We start from the raw sequence: 19,652 nt of genomic DNA on the forward strand, positions 1-19,652 counted from the left end.
TTTTGATAAAGCTATAGCTAGATGTTTTGCAAATTTGTTTTTGCAAAATTTTATTGCATGTAGCCCAACATGCTGATGCTAATCTGGTGTTAGTTAAGGATTTCTCACTAATGAAAGTCTGTTATAGGGAATACCGTTTGATGTCTTTCTCTGCTGAATGTAAATGTATGTGATATCGTTTGTGCAATTGTTCTTATTATTGATTTGCACTGTAACCTTAAAATGTGTAATAGTTCAACCTTTGATTAGATTGCGTTTCTTTCATCGCATTGGATAGCCAGTGTTTTTTCTGTAAGTGTATCATTTGATTTTGAGATCAACTTACGTGACCTTAGCATTGCTAATATAGGGAGATAAATATTTTAACTTTTACTAAAGGTGTGGTTATTCATGACTGAAAGGTCATGGTGTGCGACAATTACTGACTCCATTGATTACTAATGCTATTGATTATCACTGATTATTGAGGTTATTCATTAATTATTGATTATTGATCTGCATGTACTGGAGTTATGGTGGGAACATATGCATGTACTGGAGTTATGGTGGGAACATCTTATTTGCGAGTCAAAAGGTTCTTCAACCTATTCGTGTCCCCTTGTAAGTTTACTTATTAGTAAGTTTACTTATTAAGGTCAGATGCAACAACAAGACTGCACACACAGAATCTAAAGTGGCAGGTCTGAGGCATGTCTACAGGGCTAATCATGTAGATGGCACAGTCAGTGCTGCAGGCCCACTAGTAAGATTTGATTTACAGGCCCTGGGCACCTCTGGTGCACTTTACTAAGGACGTACCAGTAAATCAAATATGCCATGCATGGATAGCTAAATCACCAATACAGTTTGGACAGAGAGCACTTGCATTTTAGTACTAGTTAGCAGTGGTAAAGTGCCCTGAGTATCAAAACCAACTAAAGCCAATTACAGCACAGGATCCAAAAACAGGGGGTCAGAAGCAAAAAGTACTGGGAAACCATGCCAAGAGCTACCAGGTCTAACAGTCATTTTCAGAAGGGCTGGAGTCTAGAATGTTTAAAAACATAGACAGATTCTTACTTTCCAGTAATGAACTCTCATGGTAAAAAAAAGAAATCTGTTGACATATATTTCTCCTTGGCAGCTAATTATGTTAAATTCTCAGGAAAAAAACAGATTAGACAAAAGAGCTGAAAAGCTGCTTATCCCTTAAACAGTCTCTGTAATTCCATGCCATTCAGAGTGTCTGCTGACTTTGGCAACCAGTATTGTGATATTACAGCTCAACTGTAATAACTTACTATAGGACAGTAGCCATGTCACTTTCGTACAACAGATTATGTATATCACAACTAAACTTTGCTAACGAAATTACAGACAAGACTATACAGTGATTTCGGATTTATATGCATTTTATGCTGCAAATAGTAAGAAAAACAAGGAGAGCCTGTGTAGTTCCTTAAAAAACAATGCCCAAACACATAACATATTAAAAAAGAGTGTGTGAGTAAGTTGGTTATGATGCGATTCTTGTAGCACAAGATTCATCAGCAAACTGCAGCTCTCCTTTCAGAATGTTTTCATCTGCTTCATGGCTTCAACAACAGTTTTAAAGAGGGGTGTGTTATTTTAGGACAGGTAATGGAAACATTACTGACCTGAGATATTTTCCAAGGACAGGAACTAGTAGTGGAAAATTAAACCATTGTGGCTTGAGCTTGCACTCACCAGCGACCCACAAAGTTACCACTCAAATGATCTTTGGAAATTATCTGGGTTCCATAAATTATAGTTCTTAGGGGCTCATTTACAAGCCCCATGTGCTGCTGTAGCGTAGTTTTTTTTTTTGACACTACAGTGGCACAAAACAGTCCCCTCCCGTTGCCATATTTACAAACTGGTGCAATGTCACCATTGCACCAGTTTGTAAACCTTTGTGCCATAGTATACCTGCACCAGGTATAATGTATGTAAGGGAGGAGTCCCCCGCAGGGAGGTCCAAACAATTAGCACAGTGAAATCTACAAGAGTTCACTGCACCATTCTAGCGTTATTTTTTTATTGTCAGCCCAGGGCAGGCATTAACCCAACGCTAAGCTCTTTTCAGTGGGTCTCCACAAACTTTGATGGACTAGGGTCAACATTTTTTACACTAGCCCAGCAAAGCTCCACAACTGCATCAAAATGTTTGACGCAGTTGTGATAACGAGCGCCATGGTACACTGTATTATAAATACAATGCTACCATGGTGTCGTCATAGGGGCGCAGGGTGTCGCAAGGAAACTGGTGCATCGGAGCAGAGGCGCCAGTTCTTTGTAAATGAGGCACTTAGGGGGATATTTATAAGCCCCTAGTGACATCTTGTGCCACATTAGTGTAATTTTACAATTTACAAAGTGGTGCAATGCATGCATTGCACCTCTTTGTAACCCTTTGCGCTACATTATGCCTGCGCCAGGTATAATGTATTCAAAGGGGGCGTTCACCTGTTGGGGGGGCGTCAAAATGGCAAAGGAAATCTGACAGATTTTCTTGCGTCATTTTTTACGGCATTTTTAACGCATTATTAAAGCAGGCATAAAAAAGGGGGGGCTTCCATTACTTATAATGGGCCCCTATGTACTCTGCAGGAGTAGCGCCAATATTTTGGCACTACTCCTACAGAGTACATCAGTAGCGTCATGAAAAATGATGCTATTGCCCCCTACCCTGTGCCATGGTGCGCCGTATTTTAAATAAGGTGCACACAGTGGCGGTAGAGGGGCGGTTAAGGGCGCAATAAAAGTGGCGCTGCACACCTTTCTTAAATATGCTCCTTAGTGCGGTGTCTACCAATTTTTTTATTCATAGATACGTTGACTAAGAAAGAACTGTAGAGTTCTGCTTCAAAGTACGTTCATTTGGAATTTTGGAATAAAAATATCGTCCCATTGACTACAATATCATCAACAGAATTTTTACTACTTTTGGCAAACTTAATTGAATCTGTAAGTGCTAAATATTTTGAGTGACATATTTTTCTACAGAAACAAATCACCCCAATGTTTATCCAGCTACGCACAATTTTTTAGGAATAAAATCATTATCATAGTAGTGGAAGAAGCAGACCAACACAGAAAAATATCATTTTATACTACAAAGACACTGTATTCATGAATAAAATAAATTCTTTTTTATATCAGATATACAGATGGAGTCCAGAAAGATTCAACTTATTGCTCCCTGGCCTAAAATAAAATTGTCACTTTTATCACCAGTTAGTATAAAAACGGATCTGCATAAATGATATGCCCTTGGCAAAAGAGTATTACTCCATTATATTATCCGAAATATATATATTTTACAATTCTTGGGTCCTTAACAGCTGGTTGTGAATACTGGCATACTCATTCTCTGCATAACGACCAATTCATTCAGGGCACTGGGAAATGTTTCAGTATGTTAAGGTGTCCGCTGTGAAATATAAAGAGTTTTATTTGTCTGCAGAGTCAGGCCAGGTGGAAAATGTTTTTGCAAAAGGCTGTGCCAAGAAGTATATTATTGGATTTTTTCTGTTGTTCACTCCTCAGCAACAGCAGAGGTTTCCTTGGCAAAAGTTGTACTTTTTCTCTTAAAAATGGCCTGTACAGGCCCATCCGGTAAGGCTTTGATGACATTCCAGGCTTCATATCGGGTGAGACCATGCATGGCGTGTGTGTGCACCTGTAAAATCTCGTCCCCGGGCTGGAGAAGAGTTTGTTCTACATCACCACCTGTGTAAAATAAAATAAAAGACAACGTGGGCTATGAATCCAATACTATTCAATTGCTATTTTTCTAATACACTGTACTATATATTTCGATTAAATTACTGTGTTCATTTTTTCTCCATTGTAACGTTTATAAGGAAATGTGTCTCTGTGCAACACAGAACACGCTGCACCACAACCCCTACTGTGAGAAAAGACTTGTGTGATGGTGCAATGAGCAGGTTGCTTTTAATTGGTAGAAGTAATCTGTTCTTTTGTTGTGCTGCTGGCGAGTCATGCATCCAGGTGTAACTCTCCACTTTATTGTTATTCACCATTTTCAAATACAAATTTGCACCTCGATGTAGACTTACATGTCTCCACAGCTCCAGTGAGGGGGTGGAGCATCCCACAATTACTAATAATAACTTTCCACCTGTTGGTGGAGATCTCAACCACAAGGAAGGTGATTTCACTATAGGAAATTACAGGAAACTTTAATGAAGTACACATATTTTAATATAAAATATACATGTCAAATAATTTAAATTAAATACTATAAACCTGGAACTAAAAAAATAAAAAGTTGCAACACATTATCTTCTCAAATTACATTTTTATAATAATATAAAATAAGTTTTATTTTTGTTTAATTAGCAATAAACGTGGTTAAAAGTTATGCATTTAATTATTTTAAAAGGTTTTTGCATTTTTTTAAATTAGTTAAAAGTTTAATTGATTTCCTATCACAATAAATATATAATCTAATTGAGAAATTAATTTAATCATTTAGCATTAATTCCTTTGGGGTGTTAGTTTAATTCCCTGCCACCATTATTTTCTACTGGAGTCTGTTGCAGTACCAGTGGTTGGCCAGGTGTGGTGCTTGACTTACTCCAAGGCTGGAATGAAATAGATTAAAGTTTATATTGACACTCTTAAGGCCATATAACATTTTTTAACTTTATTTTGTAAGTCAAAATGGTCCTACCCTTAGGTGAAAATGTGTTCCCTTTGGGGGGGATGTGGAATTGCTTCTGCGTCTGTCCTCACTCCTCTGTCCATCCGTGACGTCAGCGTGCTGCGAAGCATGCTGACGCCACAATTTTTCCACCGGAGAGAGAAAAGACACAAGGTGAGAGCTTCTCTGTCATCAGTGTGGTTTGTGGGGTTGCAATACCTCCCCAGATATCCGGGAGGCACTGTTGGAAAGGGAAGAGTCTTCCCTTTCCAACAATGCCTTCCTGGCACCATTTCCTAGCCATTGATTGTGGTGCAGCATTGATCTATGGCTAAGAAACAGCCCTAGACATCAGGGAATATGTATGGGGGATGGCCCCTTATACATATTCCATGCTGTAAGTTTGGGGGTTCAGTGTGTGTGTATATATACACACACACACACATACACACACCTCCCACCCTCTTTTAGGCAGCAATAAAAAATCTAAGATAACTTTTGATTATGTTCCTGATAGATAAAGAGATTGGAGTTTTGTCTAGTGGCAGTTTTGACATGCCATAAAGTAGCTCAGAGGGTTACATGTTTGCTGTGCAGAACAGATCTGTAATTAATGTGGACAGCTGAGTGGTTTAGTAAAGCAACCATTACCAGCTACTCCCTTCAGATAACAAGCTAAATTTGCTGCAGACGCGTTACATGCCCCATGCAAGGACAGCTGTTTACAAACCATCGAATGGCTGACTGAAGTCTCTCATTCACTACCGCTAAGAAAGACTTCTTTCATGCCACTGAGACATTTGTACCAGAAGGGTAGCTCCCACACCTCATGGATGTAACTATCTCCCAGCCTTTCATATCTGCCTACCGGAATGTGTTTTAAACAGTAGGTAAATTGAAGTGTAGAAATAGGCAGATTAATGACCCAGTGTATTAGCCACCCAGCAGATGGTATTTCAGCCACAGTAAAAGGCAACTTTTCTAATTTCTCGATGTTTAGCATGACATAAGTTGCTTCTTTCTTAGCCATTAGTTGTTGTTGTTGCGTTAAATTAAAGTAAGAAAATATTTCCTTTGCGCTGACATGTTGCCAGGGAATGCCACCCGCCTTCAGTTTTTGAAGTGTCCAACCCAACTGCATAATGGACCTTAGCTGACTCTGTCCATGGTGTAAGGAGGACATATCTGTTTGTATAATGTCTATAGCAGAAGAGACAATGTTATTTAAGGTGTATATCTGGTCGGACAGGGTATTAATCCCATTATCCACAACAGCTAATGCCTTTTTTTAGAATTTCCTGGTCTATTTGCTTTAACCGGACAGCTGCTTCTTGTTGGGAAAGCTTCCTAATTTCATTATATACTTCATGTAAGAAACGCTTTCTGCACTGTTTTCTGTATGCACTGTCTGGTGTTAGGGGACCGCAATGGTCCAAGTACACTCATTGTAAAGGTTTATTTGAAATCAAGAGGGATGTCTTCGGCGGACGTTTGGCAGTGGAAACTTTCATTTGTCAGCAGATGTCACAACAAAGGACGTACTGCTTGGTCTCCTTGTAGAGGCCTGGCCACCAATAGCGGGCTTGTAAGATTGATATTGTAGCCACCAAACCAGCATAGGCAGATGCTACCCCTTCGTGCGCTGCTTTAATCAATTGTGGTCTTATATCTTTGTTGGGAATATCTCGCGCCCCTACGCCTGGTATCTTAACTACAGCGTTCAGGCAACCTCCTATTCGGTAGGAATATTTGTCAGGAAATGCTTTTTGATAGGGCGTACCATCAGCCGTAGCTTTCACGGCAGTCCATATGTCTGCGTCCAGTTTCATACTTAAACGAGTTACTGCAACAACAGCAGCCACAGCTACTGCTGACTTTGCGGCTTCATCAGCCAATGTATTCCCAGCAACGTGTATTCCAACGCGCTGGTGTCCAAGTGTGTGTACAACATGGACATTTGGTAGCGTTTCTTTCTGATCCGCTACTTTCCCCCACAGAAGTCTGTGTTTAATGGTGTTGCCTTTAGAATCTTTGAACCCATTGTGGCGCCAGTAATGCAGGTATTCATTGAAGGACTGGACACAATAGTACGAATCACAAACAATCAGTGTATACTGTGCAAGATCCGTATGTTCCAGTGCCATCACCAGAGCTTTGAGCTCTGCTAACTGTGCTGTGCAATCCCCTAGGGCTTGCGTAAATGTATGGAGTGGACAGAACTTATTGTTCTCCATATAGCCGCTTACGACTGCGCAAGCAGCAGAGTATTGATGCTCTGTGTCTATTGCAGGTTGTGCTGAGCCATCAGTGTACATGACTCTGTGATATTGTTCGATAGGCAATGTGTTTGCTGTAATTAGGTATTCCAGCTCGTATTGCAAAAATTCTTGAGTTTTTAACTTTTGGTCAAAGATGTAGTCTACATCAGTGGCTGTCAAAAACATGGCCCAATGTATCCAACCTGGATGTAATACTTTAGCATTTGGGACGCTTGCTTTTGTGATAGCCTATAGGGCTGTAATTGGAGAAACAACAATAATGCGTTTGCCCTGGGCTAGAGGTCTTTCTTTAATGACAGCCATCTGAACAGCAGTGAGAATTTTCTCAGTGGCAGCAAAGCGTTGTTCTGCTGCTGAGTACAAATGTGATTTGTAAGCTATCGGGACGGTCTCACCCTCATTAAAGGTTACATAAGTGAAACCAATGGCCCCAGCAATTACTCTGATGACCAAGTGTGTTTTGTTGTCCCTCGTGTGTAGGTGTTGTGCTGCAAGCATGTCTGTCTGCAGTTCTCTAAGTATTTGTGTGTGTTCGACTGTCCAAAATGTACTTGAAAAGTCAGGACGTATTAAGTCATATAAAGGTTTAATAATGCGTGAAGCATAATCTGGAATGTAAGTTCTGCCAAAATTTAGAAAACCCAATAGAGATTGCAGTTTTTTTATCGTGTTTGGAGGTTGTAGTTGTGCGCATTTTTCTAAGAATTGTGGTGCTAGGCTCTTTCCTTCACTTGATAGCTCAAATCCCACAAACAGGACGCTAAGGAAGGAAATGTTTGTTTTTTTAAAGTTTAATTTGTAGCCAAATTCAGTAAATTTTACAACAATGCGGCCTACCCGTCTTAAATGTTGTAGCAATTCATCATCCATAGATAGATGTCATCTACATAGGACAATGCTTCAGGGTCAATGTCGTGCAAAATTGCAGTCACATGAGCTGCGAACAGTCCTGGGCTGTTCTTGTACCCCTGAGGTAAACGACAGAATGTTTTTGGGAGCCTAGTGCACTGAAACTTGTTAAGTCCCTACTCTCAGGCGCTATATTCTGGCAGAAAAAAACATTGAAAATATCCAGTGTTGTTTTGTATTTTTTACGCACTATATTGTTCATCAGTGCTGTACTATGTGTATTTTGTATAGCATATGTGCATGTATGACTGTTTAAGTGCCTGTAGTCTAAGACTATTCTGTATGAATGGGCCAGTTTGGCTATTGGGGAGACACAGGGTTCAATTACACCCTGGTACTCTAGTTGTGTGAGTATTTCTCTCACAGGTGCTTTCGCTTCATGTTTTATTGGGTATTGAGGTTGGGGTTGAGATTAATGTTTAATGGGAATTACATGGTAGTGGGATTCTTTATCCCATCCTACATGATTGCGATATAACGCAGGTGCCTGTGCCAATGCCCAATCAATGGCATAGGATTCAGTGAGTTCCTCCGGATCAAGGGGTGAGAAAGAATGTTTAATAACATCTTCTCCATATGGGCAGGTACGGACAAATTCAGGTGGCCAATCTTGTTCAGCCAACAAAACATCATATATATTTACTATGCAATCCCAAAAGATTGCGTCTATTATGCATTCAATGTCTCCTTCTAACTGTAGCATTACTTTATACACCCTATCAGGCGTGGAGACACGCATTTTCTACTTGTAGAAAGTCATCAGTTGCTTTCACCTCCAGATGCTCTAGAAGACTCCGGCAAACTATTGTGACCTCCGCCGTGCTGTCTAGCAGTGCTAGTGCCCACTTCCTGTTCTTGAAGAGGACCCTCTTCTTGAGTGGCATGTGGTACTGCGACTGCTGCCACTTTTTTTTTTTTAATTGGGGTTTTGGTTGGGGAGGTTTCTCTTCCTTTTTAATCGAAACCTCTGATGAGCTTTGAGATTCCTTCTCGGTTTCACGTACTCTGTTCTTCGCTCTAATCACCCACCTCTCTCACTGCGTTTTTCCGATGGGTCCTGAAAGGAACGAGATTGGCGTGTATCAGTATATTGATATCTATCAGGTGTTTTTATATTATCTCTTTTTCTGAGATTATATCTATTCTGTGGGGTCTCCGTACGTGGAGATTCTCCCCTTTCTTTTTTAGGTGTTGTTTTTTTTTTTATCCCAGTGTTTCTTATTACCCCCAGGAGCCTGCTTGGAAAAATCTTTATTAGATTTGCCCTGAAATTGTGGTTTAGTTGGTCTGGCCCCTAGACTATCTCGAGTAATGCTAGAATAGGTCTCTGCGATAATCTTGGGCAGCTCGCTTTCCTGATCCTGTTGAGGAACATCACAGAGCTGCATGCGCGCTGCTAGTGCGACTGCTTCCCCTTTAAGATTACTTCAAATAATTGAGGATACTGTGGCAAAATTGCCCATTAATTGCATCCCCAAGTCCAGGGCCGTTACCAGCACAAATTAAATGTATGTGAGAGAGGGGCTATGGAGAGCTGAAGGACTCTTTTGCTGGGTGGTAGTGAGGGAATTCAAGGAGGAGGTTAATGGGAGGAAGGACCCACAATGATTGTCGCACTGGGCGCCACCAGCGCTAAAGGCTGGAATGATGTGTATGTGGCAAGTTGAACTAATACTGTGTCTTTTTTGTCTTTTTTGTGTCTTTGGAGAACCTGCTGATTTAGGAAAAAAACAAGGCAAGGTGACTGTCGTTATTTACTGTTGCACACATCACTCACGCACACACCCACCAACTGTTTCGGAACAACATATCTGCCTTCTACATAGAATAGTGTTTTAAGAGGGCAGTTTTAACCAGTAGCAGATATGTCATCTCGGTGAATGGCTGCTGCTCAAGCTGTAGTGTGGTCAGTTTTATGTATCCTTTGCGCGTTAGCTTCAGGCTTTAGGCCTTTGTGCACTTTGCCCTGGATGTATTTTATTCCTTTGCTCGCAGCTTAGAGCCTCTGTGCACTTTGCTCTAAATGCTTTTTATTCGGCTTCGTACTGTTATTTTTCAAATAACCAGTTCTACGGTCTTGTTTTATTTTTTATTTCACACTGTTTAGCCTATTTCAGCACTGGCGTTCTCAATAACACATTCTTGTTCACTCTGTGCTTCAGTCAAGGATACAGTCTGGTACATTGCCGATAGACGTGGTAGGAGTTTAGTCTTTGGCATTCTTGCGTAGGGACATTTTGTGATCACACTGACATATTAGTTATAAAAACACTTCCTTGTCCCAATACACGAGAGAGGGAGATTCCGACTAGGGAACCACAACTAGACGCTGACTGCCTCGTTGCAGATGCTGAACCAGATCACAGGTCTTTGCTCAGGTATGAGGGTTGATGGCTTCCCAGGGAATCTGAACGGCAAGTTAGAAGTTCAACATGCTGTGCTCGAAATAGAACTTGCTGAGAGAGAGCAGAAATTGTTAACACCATGATAGCGTTATTCTTATGTTTCACTCTCCTCGTGACTATTTCAATCCTACTGTGTTGTATGGTTCTGGTTATTGCGGCTCACACCTTAATATCTAAAATGCAGTCGTTTTATTAAAACAATATATAAAACTTCAACTACCATTGTCATTTGTATATGAGATCATAATGTAAATGAGAGAGCTGGTTTGGATCTGAGTGACCACAACTTCCCTGAGAAGTTCCAAAGATGTCATGCGCTCGGCTGCCCAATCATCTCTTCCCCTTGGGAGAGATGAGGCATTGCTAGTTAGCCGGAGCAAAGCCGGATTTAGGGTGACAGAGGTCCTTCCAAGTGGGTCAGACTCAGTCCCCCACACCGAGAACGATCATGCTACCTAGAAATCCAGTAGTCTCATTTAGCATAATGAGAGCCAACGCGACATGGCGCCACCACCGATTGGTCAGGCTCTAATTTTCGGATCCGGCTGACTCTCTCGGTCTCATATATATATTGACTACTCGGTTCCGTTAACGGAGACGTCCGTGGGGCTGAGGATTTCCGCCACCACAAGATAGGTACATCCTATTACTTAGTGGTCGGTTGTTCAAGCTTGAACTTTGAAAGGAAAACCCCGATATTGGTGTGTCTTCTCTGAACCAGCGCTGTTTTCATAATGGCGAATCCCCAAGTAATGAACATTGCAGTTAATATGCGACAACCGCTCATGGGGCACCAGTTAGCACATGGTCTAACGAACCAGGGGGGTCCAGTCACGTTTGTGGTGGACGCCCATGCAGCCTATAGAACAGAACTTTTTTATTTGTGGGTAGTATTTCCGGCAGTTGATAGGAATACACACACATTTCACGATTATACTCTTGCAAATGTCCCTGGACAATACAGGGCATATGCATACTTAGAGATACCTATATCTTATCAAGAACACCATAATTGGCTTGATGGCACCCTCCCACACACCATAGCACAAGTTAGGCTAGGTCCACTGAGTAATTATGGTCCTACCTGGCCTTTATTGGCTACATATACACCACATCCTGCGGTTGCTCAATTGGCAGTGGCTGAAGTTCGTCGCTTATATACGGAATTAACGGCTACATACAGACGTTTAGTTCAATTTGTGATGTAGACACTGAACACAAACCCAGCGCGTGCTGCTCCGGCGCAACCACATGCAGTGGTTCCGGGTATCAATCCGGCCACTGTACACTCAGTTATGGGTAAAGTACCGGCAAAACGAGAGGAAACTCCATTTTGGCTTGCGCAAAAAATTAATACGCTGGAAGCAGTATTTCCCCATACGGGACCTCAGGATAAACATAGAATATTGACGATGTGTTTACAGTTTGGTATGCTTCCTACTGTGGACCATTGTAATACATGGGGCACGGTGTTTGCCGCGCTCTACACTACAGCACACGGTACACCGACACTGGCTAATTTACCGGAAGTGCTTAAACAAATTCAAGATGAATATGGGGCTGCCCCAGCCTTAGATCTAGGGATGCAACTGATTGGCAATTTTGCCACAGTTTCTTCCATCATACTGAGTAATCTAAAAGGGGAGGCAGTGGCACTAGCGGTGCGTATGCGTCTTCGTGACGTCCCGCAACTTGATCAGGAGCGGGAACTGCCGAGAATAATAGCGGAAACATATTCGAGTATCGGTCGTGATAGCCTAGGGGCTAGACCGCAAAAACCTCAGTTTCAGAGTAAGAATAGTAAGGATACTACTAAACAGCAGCTACCTGAGGGTACTTGTTGGACCTGGCTTTTTGACAGGGACATCCCCAAACTTTTTTGCCTCCTTCCTCCTATTTTTTCTGACCTGTTGTTGTTGGCTTTTGACCTCTGAGCACTTTACCACTGCTAACCAGTGCTAAAGTGCATATGCTCTCTGTGTAAATTGTACTATTGATTGGTTTATCCATGATTGACTATTTAATTTACCTGTAAGTCCCTAGTAGAGTGCACTATATGTGCCTAGGGCATGTAGATTAAATGCTACTAGTGGGCCTGCAGCACTGGTTGTGCCACCCACCTCAGTAGCCCCTTAACCTTGTCTCAGGCCTGCCATTGCAAGGCCTGTGTGTGCAGTTTCGCTGCCACTTCGACTTGGCATTTAAAAGTACTTGCCAAGCCTAGAACTCCCCTTTTTCTACATATAAGTCATCCCTAATGTGTGCCCTAGGTAACCCCTAGAGCAGGGTGCTGTGTAGGTAAAAGGCAGGACATGTACCTGTGTAGTTATATGTCCTGGTAGTGTAAAACTCCTAAATTCGTTTTTACACTACTGTGAGGCCTGCTCCCTTCATAGGCTAACATTGGGGCTGCCATCATACACTGTTGAAGTGGCAGCTGCTGATCTGAAAGGAGCAGGAAGGTCATATTTAGTATGGCCAGAATGGTAATACAAAATCCTGCTGACTGGTGAAGTCGGATTTAATATTACTATTCTAGAAATGCCACTTTTAGAAAGTGAGCATTTCTTTGCACTAAAATCTTGTTGTGCCCTTCAATCCACGTCTGGCTAGGTTTAGTTGACAGCTCCTTGTGCATTCACTCAGACACACCCCAAACACAGGGTACTCAGCCTCACTTGCATACATCTGCATTTTGAATGGGTCTTCCTGGGCTGGGAGGGTGGAGGGCCTGCCCTCACACAAAGGACTGCCACACCCCCTACTGGGACTCTGGCAGACAGGATTGAGCTGAAAGGGAACTTGGTGCATTTCTTAGAGACTCTTTGAAGTCACCCCCACTTCAAAGGCACAACTTAGTATAAAACAGGGCCTCTGCCCTACCTCATTAGACACTTGCTGGAGAAGAAACCGGAACCAGAAACTACATCCTGCCAAGAAGAACTGCCTGGCTGCTCAAAGGACTCACCTGTCTGCTTTCTACAAAGGACTGCTGTCTTGCTGTTGCCCTGCCGCCTTGCTGAACTCTTGTCTGGCTGTGAAAGTGCTCTCCAAGGGCTTGGATAGAGCTTGCCTCCTGTTCCTTGAAGTCTCAGGACCAAAAAGACTTCTGCCTTTCACGTGGACGCTCCGTGCGCCGAAAATTTCGACGCACAGCTTGTTTCGCGGCGAGAAAAACGCCGCACACCGACGCTGATCAACGCGACGCCCTCGGGACGATCGAGACTTCGACGCACAACCTCGCAAGGACAAAGCCGCCCGACTTCCAAGGAGAAATCGACGCGACGCCTACCGTGAGTGCGAAACTTTGACGCACGGCCTCGCAAGGACAACGCCGCCCGACTTCCAAGGAGAAATCGACGCGACGCCTGCCGTGAGACCAAAATTTCGACGCACGGCCTCGCAAGGACAACGCCGCCCGACTTCCAAGGAGAAATCGACGCGACGCCTACCGTGAGATCGAAACTTCGACGCGCAGCCCCGCAGAACGACGCGCAGCCGAAAATAAGCAGGAGAATCCACGCACCGACCCGGGACATCTGGTAATCCTCGCGATCCACAAAAAGAGACTGTCTGCACGCCGGAAAACGACGCCCGACTTCCCCGCGTGGAAAAGAACGACGCAAGTCTGTGTGTGCTGAGCGGAAATCGACGCACACACCCCTTTTTCCACGCATCTCTTCTCCTGTGGCCCTCTAAGGAGATTTCCCACCAGAAACCAGGTACTCTGTGCTTGAAAGACACTTTATTGCTTTTTAAAGACTTAAAGACACTTAATATCACTTTTCAGTGATATCTTTACAAATTCGTATTGCAACTTTGATCGTTTTGACCTACAATTACCCAGATAAATATTCTATATTTTTCTAAACACTGTGTGGTGTATTTTTGTGGTGTTATACTATGGTGTTGTATGATTTATTGCACAAATACTTTACACATTGCCTTCTAAGTTAAGCCTGACTGCTCGTGCCAAGCTACCGGAGGGTGAGCACAGGCTGATTTTGGATTGTGTGTGACTTACCCTGACTAGAGTGAGGGTTCTTGCTTGGACAGAGGGCAACCTGACTGCCAACCAAAAACCCCATTTCTAACATTGGTGATCAGCGGTGAGGATAGGACTTGTGTTTGTGCAGTGACATACAGTAGCTAAGTATTTCACTACCTACCCACAGTTGAAGGTCAACTTGATTTTTCATCTTTTTTTTGGCTCTTGGTTCTCTGATGTCCTCCTGGATATACTATTGATATTTTGGACTTTGGATTTTGGTTTTTGCTGATAAGATCTTATCAAAATGGGATTGTGTACCGACTCATTCTTTGTTCGTACTGACCACCTCACTAAGGCTGACCTAAGGAAGCTTTGCAGACAATGGGGCCTTCCTGTAGCAAGGAGATCTACTAAAGCGGAGATGCTCCATCACTACATAGTCTGGGGGGAGGAAAGATGGGCAGAGAGAGAGGCAGCAAGAAACCAAATGACTAAGTACCCCTCAGATGAGGAGGAGGACTACTCAGATGAGGAGGAAGACTACTCAGAGTTGGACAGTGACCCAGAAATAGATGAATGGCTCCGAAGTCAAAGGCGACAGGAGCAACAATTAGAGGAGTATCTTGCAGAGGTTGAGGCAAAAAGACTCTTAGCCCTGGAAGAAGAAAAGATTGCAGCTCAAGAGCTGAGCTGTAAAGAGCTGAAACTGGAGGCCGGAAGGGCTGAGTCCAGCTCAGATGGTGGCAGCAAAAATCTTGCATCTAGTACTGCTGAAGAAGGGCACAAGCCCAGAGATGTGGTGCCCAACTTGAAGAAGGGAGTTGACACACCCCAGGCAGTTCAAGGGTATGAGGTAGTTCCCGTTATGCACAGGGTCCCTGAGAAGGATTGGGGAACTGGCACAGGGAGTCATATTCCTACTGGGGGGAGGGACACTTTACTGACTCTAGCAGAGAGTGACAGAGAAAAGGGTTCCCCCCTGGTGGACGTCCTGGATATAGAGTGTAGATACATCCCAGAAGAGTTTGGGTTGAGTGTCAGGGACAGACAGATACTGTCTCACCAGTCTCAGGAGGGTGAAGTAGAGTGCTTTTCCAAGGTTGAGTTACTGGGTGGTTGGGTGAAGGGTACTGTGGTTAATACATGTGAAGGGCAGAGTGATGTAATTGCTGGAGAGCATATGTCTGGTCCTTATTTTCCAGAGCTACGCCAACACCAGGTGGAGTGTGAGTTCTCTGACCCCAGGGAACTTACAGTGGAGGCAGACTTTTGGGTGAGTACCAGAGAGTCTGAAGAGGCATTTGGGGGTGCTCCTGAAGGGAGTGGTCTAGGTGGTTCCCGACCAAGTGAGGTGGGAGAGGATTGTAGTGTCCCAGGTAGGTCTCAGAGCCTAACCTGTACCGTAGGGCCACCTTTTGAGGGAAGCCCCGCAGTGTCAGAAGAACTTGGGGGGATGACTGTAGACAGCATCCCAACAGTTCTGGTGTCTGGCAGTACCACTCCTAGTGAGGGGGTGCAGAAGTCCAGACATAGGGTTGAGAGGGGGTGGCAGACCCCAGTGGAGGATCTTGAAAGTCAGGGGTCAGCTCTGAGAGCAGAGCCCCCCAGGAATGACCCAGGTGAGACCGTTTCTGGTTTGGGGGAAACCCAGACTCTGCCGGATGGGCAGAGGTCGGGAGACCTGCGCCAACCAGACTCTTGTGTGGCCCTTGGGGACGGCGTGTCCCTTGTGGGGGGTGAGAGTGCCCCCCAGGAAGTCCTGGCATGCCAGGCAAAGATTCAACCTCAGGGTGGTGACTCTGGGTTGGATGGCCAGGTTCAGAGGTTAAACTCTGACCTGGTGGGAGGTAGGTGTGCCTCCCAGAAAGTCCTGGTATACCAGGCAATGGTTCAACCTCAGGGTGGTGACCCTGGGTTGGAGAACCAGGCTCAGAAGTTAAACTCTGACCTGGTGGGGGGTAGGTGTGCCCCCCAGAAAGTCCTGGCGTGCCAGGCAATTGTTCAACCTCAGGGTGGTGACTCTGGGTTGGATACCCAGGTTCAGAGGTTAAACTCTGACCTGGTGGGAGGTAGGTGTGCCTCCCAAGAAGCCCTGCTGTGCCAGGCAATTGTCCAACCTCAGGGTGTTGACTCTGGGTTGGATGACCAGGTTCAGAGGTTAAACTCTGACCTGGTGGGGGGTAGGTGTGCCCCCCAGAAAGTCCTGGCGTGCCAGGCAATTGCCCAACCTCAGGGTGGTGACCCTGGGTTGGGGAACCAGGCTCAGAGGTTAAACTCTGACCTGGTGGGAGGTAGGTGTGCCTCCCAGAAAGTCCTGGTGCGCCAGGCAATTGTTCAACTTCAGGGTGGTGACTCTGAGTTGAAAGGCCCAGTTCAGAGGTTAAACTCTGACCTGGTGGAGGGTCAGTGTGCCCTCCAGGAAGTCCTGGTGTGCCAGGCAATTGTTCAACTTCAGGGTGGTGACTCTGAGTTGAATGGTCAGGTGCAGAGGTTAAACTCTGACCTGGTGGAGGGTCAGTGTGCCCTCCAGGAAGTCCTGGCGTGCCAGGCAATTGTTCAACTTCAGGGTGGTGACTCTGAGTTGAATGGGCAGGTGCAGAGGTTAAACTCTGACCTGGTGGGGGGTAGGTGTGCCTCCCAGGAAGTCCTGGTTTGCCAGGCAGTGATCCAGTCTGAGGGTACAGACCCTGGGCTGGAAGACCAGGTCCAGGGTGTCCCCCCGGACCTGGAGGGAGGGGCTACTGATAACAGTGCCCCTACCATGTTGTCTTCTGAGGAGGCCACTCCTAGTTGGAGGGTGCTGGACCCCAGAAGGGAGGGCAGGGGGAGGGAAGCCTCACCCCGGGCCCTAGTCCAACCTGAAGGTACAGGCCCCAGGTTGGAGGGCCAGTTGCAGGTTAACAGCCCTGCACTGGTGGAGGACTGGTACAGGGTGACTTCTGTAAGCACCCTGACCATGTTGGACTCTGGGGGTACCGCTCCAGGAGGGAGGGTACAAAGCCCCAGAGGGGAGGACCAGGTTCAGGCTGTCATCCCTGACCTGGTGGAAGGGAGAGTGGTTAAAGGGTGCCCAGCACCTGGGGCTACCGCCCCCCACTCTCCACAGCCACAGTGGTTGGAGAGCTTTGAGAGGCCTGGGGCCTGGCTCTCATCCCTGGCAGCTGTCAGTAATCACTGTGGCTTGCTGTCCGGGTGGACAGAGTTATCCCTGGGGAGGGGACAAGTGTCACACCCCAGGGGTAGAGTGGGCAACACCACTGTGTTGGTCATGGTGGTACTATCCTGCTCCTGGGATACATCTGTGAGCAAAGTAAGGTTAGGTGCTGCACAGATGGGATCCGCAGGCAAGGAGAAAGGTTCCCCATGGGTTGGCTTAGTGGGCTCTGAGAGTATGGACAGAGTGATCCAATTGGAGTCAGGAAGGCGAAGAACTGGAGCATGCCCCTGCTGTTGTGGGCCTGGGTCCTTGTTCTGTCGCCTCAAACAGGGAAGTACATCAGGATAGTGATTGTTCTCCCCTGGCTTTAGGCTGGTAGGGGGTCATGTTGGACCTGGCTTTTTGACAGGGACATCCCCAAACTTTTTTGCCTCCTTCCTCCTATTTTTTCTGACCTGTTGTTGTTGGCTTTTGACCTCTGAGCACTTTACCACTGCTAACCAGTGCTAAAGTGCATATGCTCTCTGTGTAAATTGTACTATTGATTGGTTTATCCATGATTGACTATTTAATTTACCTGTAAGTCCCTAGTAGAGTGCACTACATGTGCCTAGGGCATGTAGATTAAATGCTACTAGTGGGCCTGCAGCACTGGTTGTGCCACCCACCTCAGTAGCCCCTTAACCTTGTCTCAGGCCTGCCATTGCAAGGCCTGTGTGTGCAGTTTCACTGCCACTTCGACTTGGCATTTAAAAGTACTTGCCAAGCCTAGAACTCCCCTTTTTCTACATATAAGTCATCCCTAATGTGTGCCCTAGGTAACCCCTAGAGCAGGGTGCTGTGTAGGTAAAAGGCAGGACATGTACCTGTGTAGTTATATGTCCTGGTAGTGTAAAACTCCTAAATTCGTTTTTACACTACTGTGAGGCCTGCTCCCTTCATAGGCTAACATTGGGGCTGCCCTCATACACTGTTGAAGTGGCAGCTGCTGATCTGAAAGGAGCAGGAAGGTCATATTTAGTATGGCCAGAATGGTAATACAAAATCCTGCTGACTGGTGAAGTCGGATTTAATATTACTATTCTAGAAATGCCACTTTTAGAAAGTGAGCATTTCTTTGCACTAAAATCTTGTTGTGCCCTTCAATCCACGTCTGGCTAGGTTTAGTTGACAGCTCCTTGTGCATTCACTCAGACACACCCCAAACACAGGGTACTCAGCCTCACTTGCATACATCTGCATTTTGAATGGGTCTTCCTGGGCTGGGAGGGTGGAGGGCCTGCCCTCACACAAAGGACTGCCACACCCCCTACTGGGACTCTGGCAGACAGGATTGAGCTGAAAGGGAACTTGGTGCATTTCTTAGAGACTCTTTGAAGTCACCCCCACTTCAAAGGCACAACTTAGTATAAAACAGGGCCTCTGCCCTACCTCATTAGACACTTGCTGGAGAAGAAACCGGAACCAGAAACTACATCCTGCCAAGAAGAACTGCCTGGCTGCTCAAAGGACTCACCTGTCTGCTTTCTACAAAGGACTGCTGTCTTGCTGTTGCCCTGCCGCCTTGCTGAACTCTTGTCTGGCTGTGAAAGTGCTCTCCAAGGGCTTGGATAGAGCTTGCCTCCTGTTCCTTGAAGTCTCAGGACCAAAAAGACTTCTGCCTTTCACGTGGACGCTCCGTGCGCCGAAAATTTCGACGCACAGCTTGTTTCGCGGCGAGAAAAACGCCGCACACCGACGCTGATCAACGCGCCGCCCTCGGGACGATCGAGACTTCGACGCACAACCTCGCAAGGACAAAGCCGCCCGACTTCCAAGGAGAAATCGACGCGACGCCTACCGTGAGTGCGAAACTTTGACGCACGGCCTCGCAAGGACAACGCCGCCCGACTTCCAAGGAGAAATCGACGCGACGCCTACCGTGAGATCGAAACTTCGACGCGCAGCCCCGCAGAACGACGCGCAGCCGGAAAATAAGCAGGAGAATCCACGCACCGACCCGGGACATCTGGTAATCCTCGCGATCCACAAAAAGAGACTGTCTGCGCGCCGGAAAACGACGCCCGACTTCCCCGCGTGGAAAAGAACGACGCAAGTCTGTGTGTGCTGAGCGGAAATCGACGCACACACCCCTTTTTCCACGCATCTCTTCTCCTGTGGCCCTCTGAGGAGATTTCCCACCAGAAACCAGGTACTCTGTGCTTGAAAGACACTTTATTGCTTTTTAAAGACTTAAAGACAC

The 19,652-nt window shown here is 45.4% G+C and overlaps 1 protein-coding gene across 4 annotated transcripts in view; it reads right to left on the reverse strand.

Annotated features, from left to right (window-relative positions):
• Positions 1–2,800: 2,800 nt before the first annotated feature.
• Positions 2,801–19,652, reverse strand: part of IL16 (interleukin 16) — a 470,913-nt gene continuing 454,061 nt past the window's right edge. For all 4 annotated transcript variants that reach the window (XM_069222586.1, XM_069222587.1, XM_069222584.1 and 1 more), the window contains one exon: positions 2,801–3,732. In XM_069222586.1, the coding sequence (XP_069078687.1) occupies positions 3,539–3,732 (194 nt within the window). In that variant the 3' untranslated portion in view covers positions 2,801–3,538. The remainder of the gene's footprint in view (positions 3,733–19,652) is intronic.

This window comes from Pleurodeles waltl, chromosome 3_1, assembly GCF_031143425.1.
Source record: "Pleurodeles waltl isolate 20211129_DDA chromosome 3_1, aPleWal1.hap1.20221129, whole genome shotgun sequence".
NCBI lineage: Eukaryota > Metazoa > Chordata > Amphibia > Caudata > Salamandridae > Pleurodeles > Pleurodeles waltl.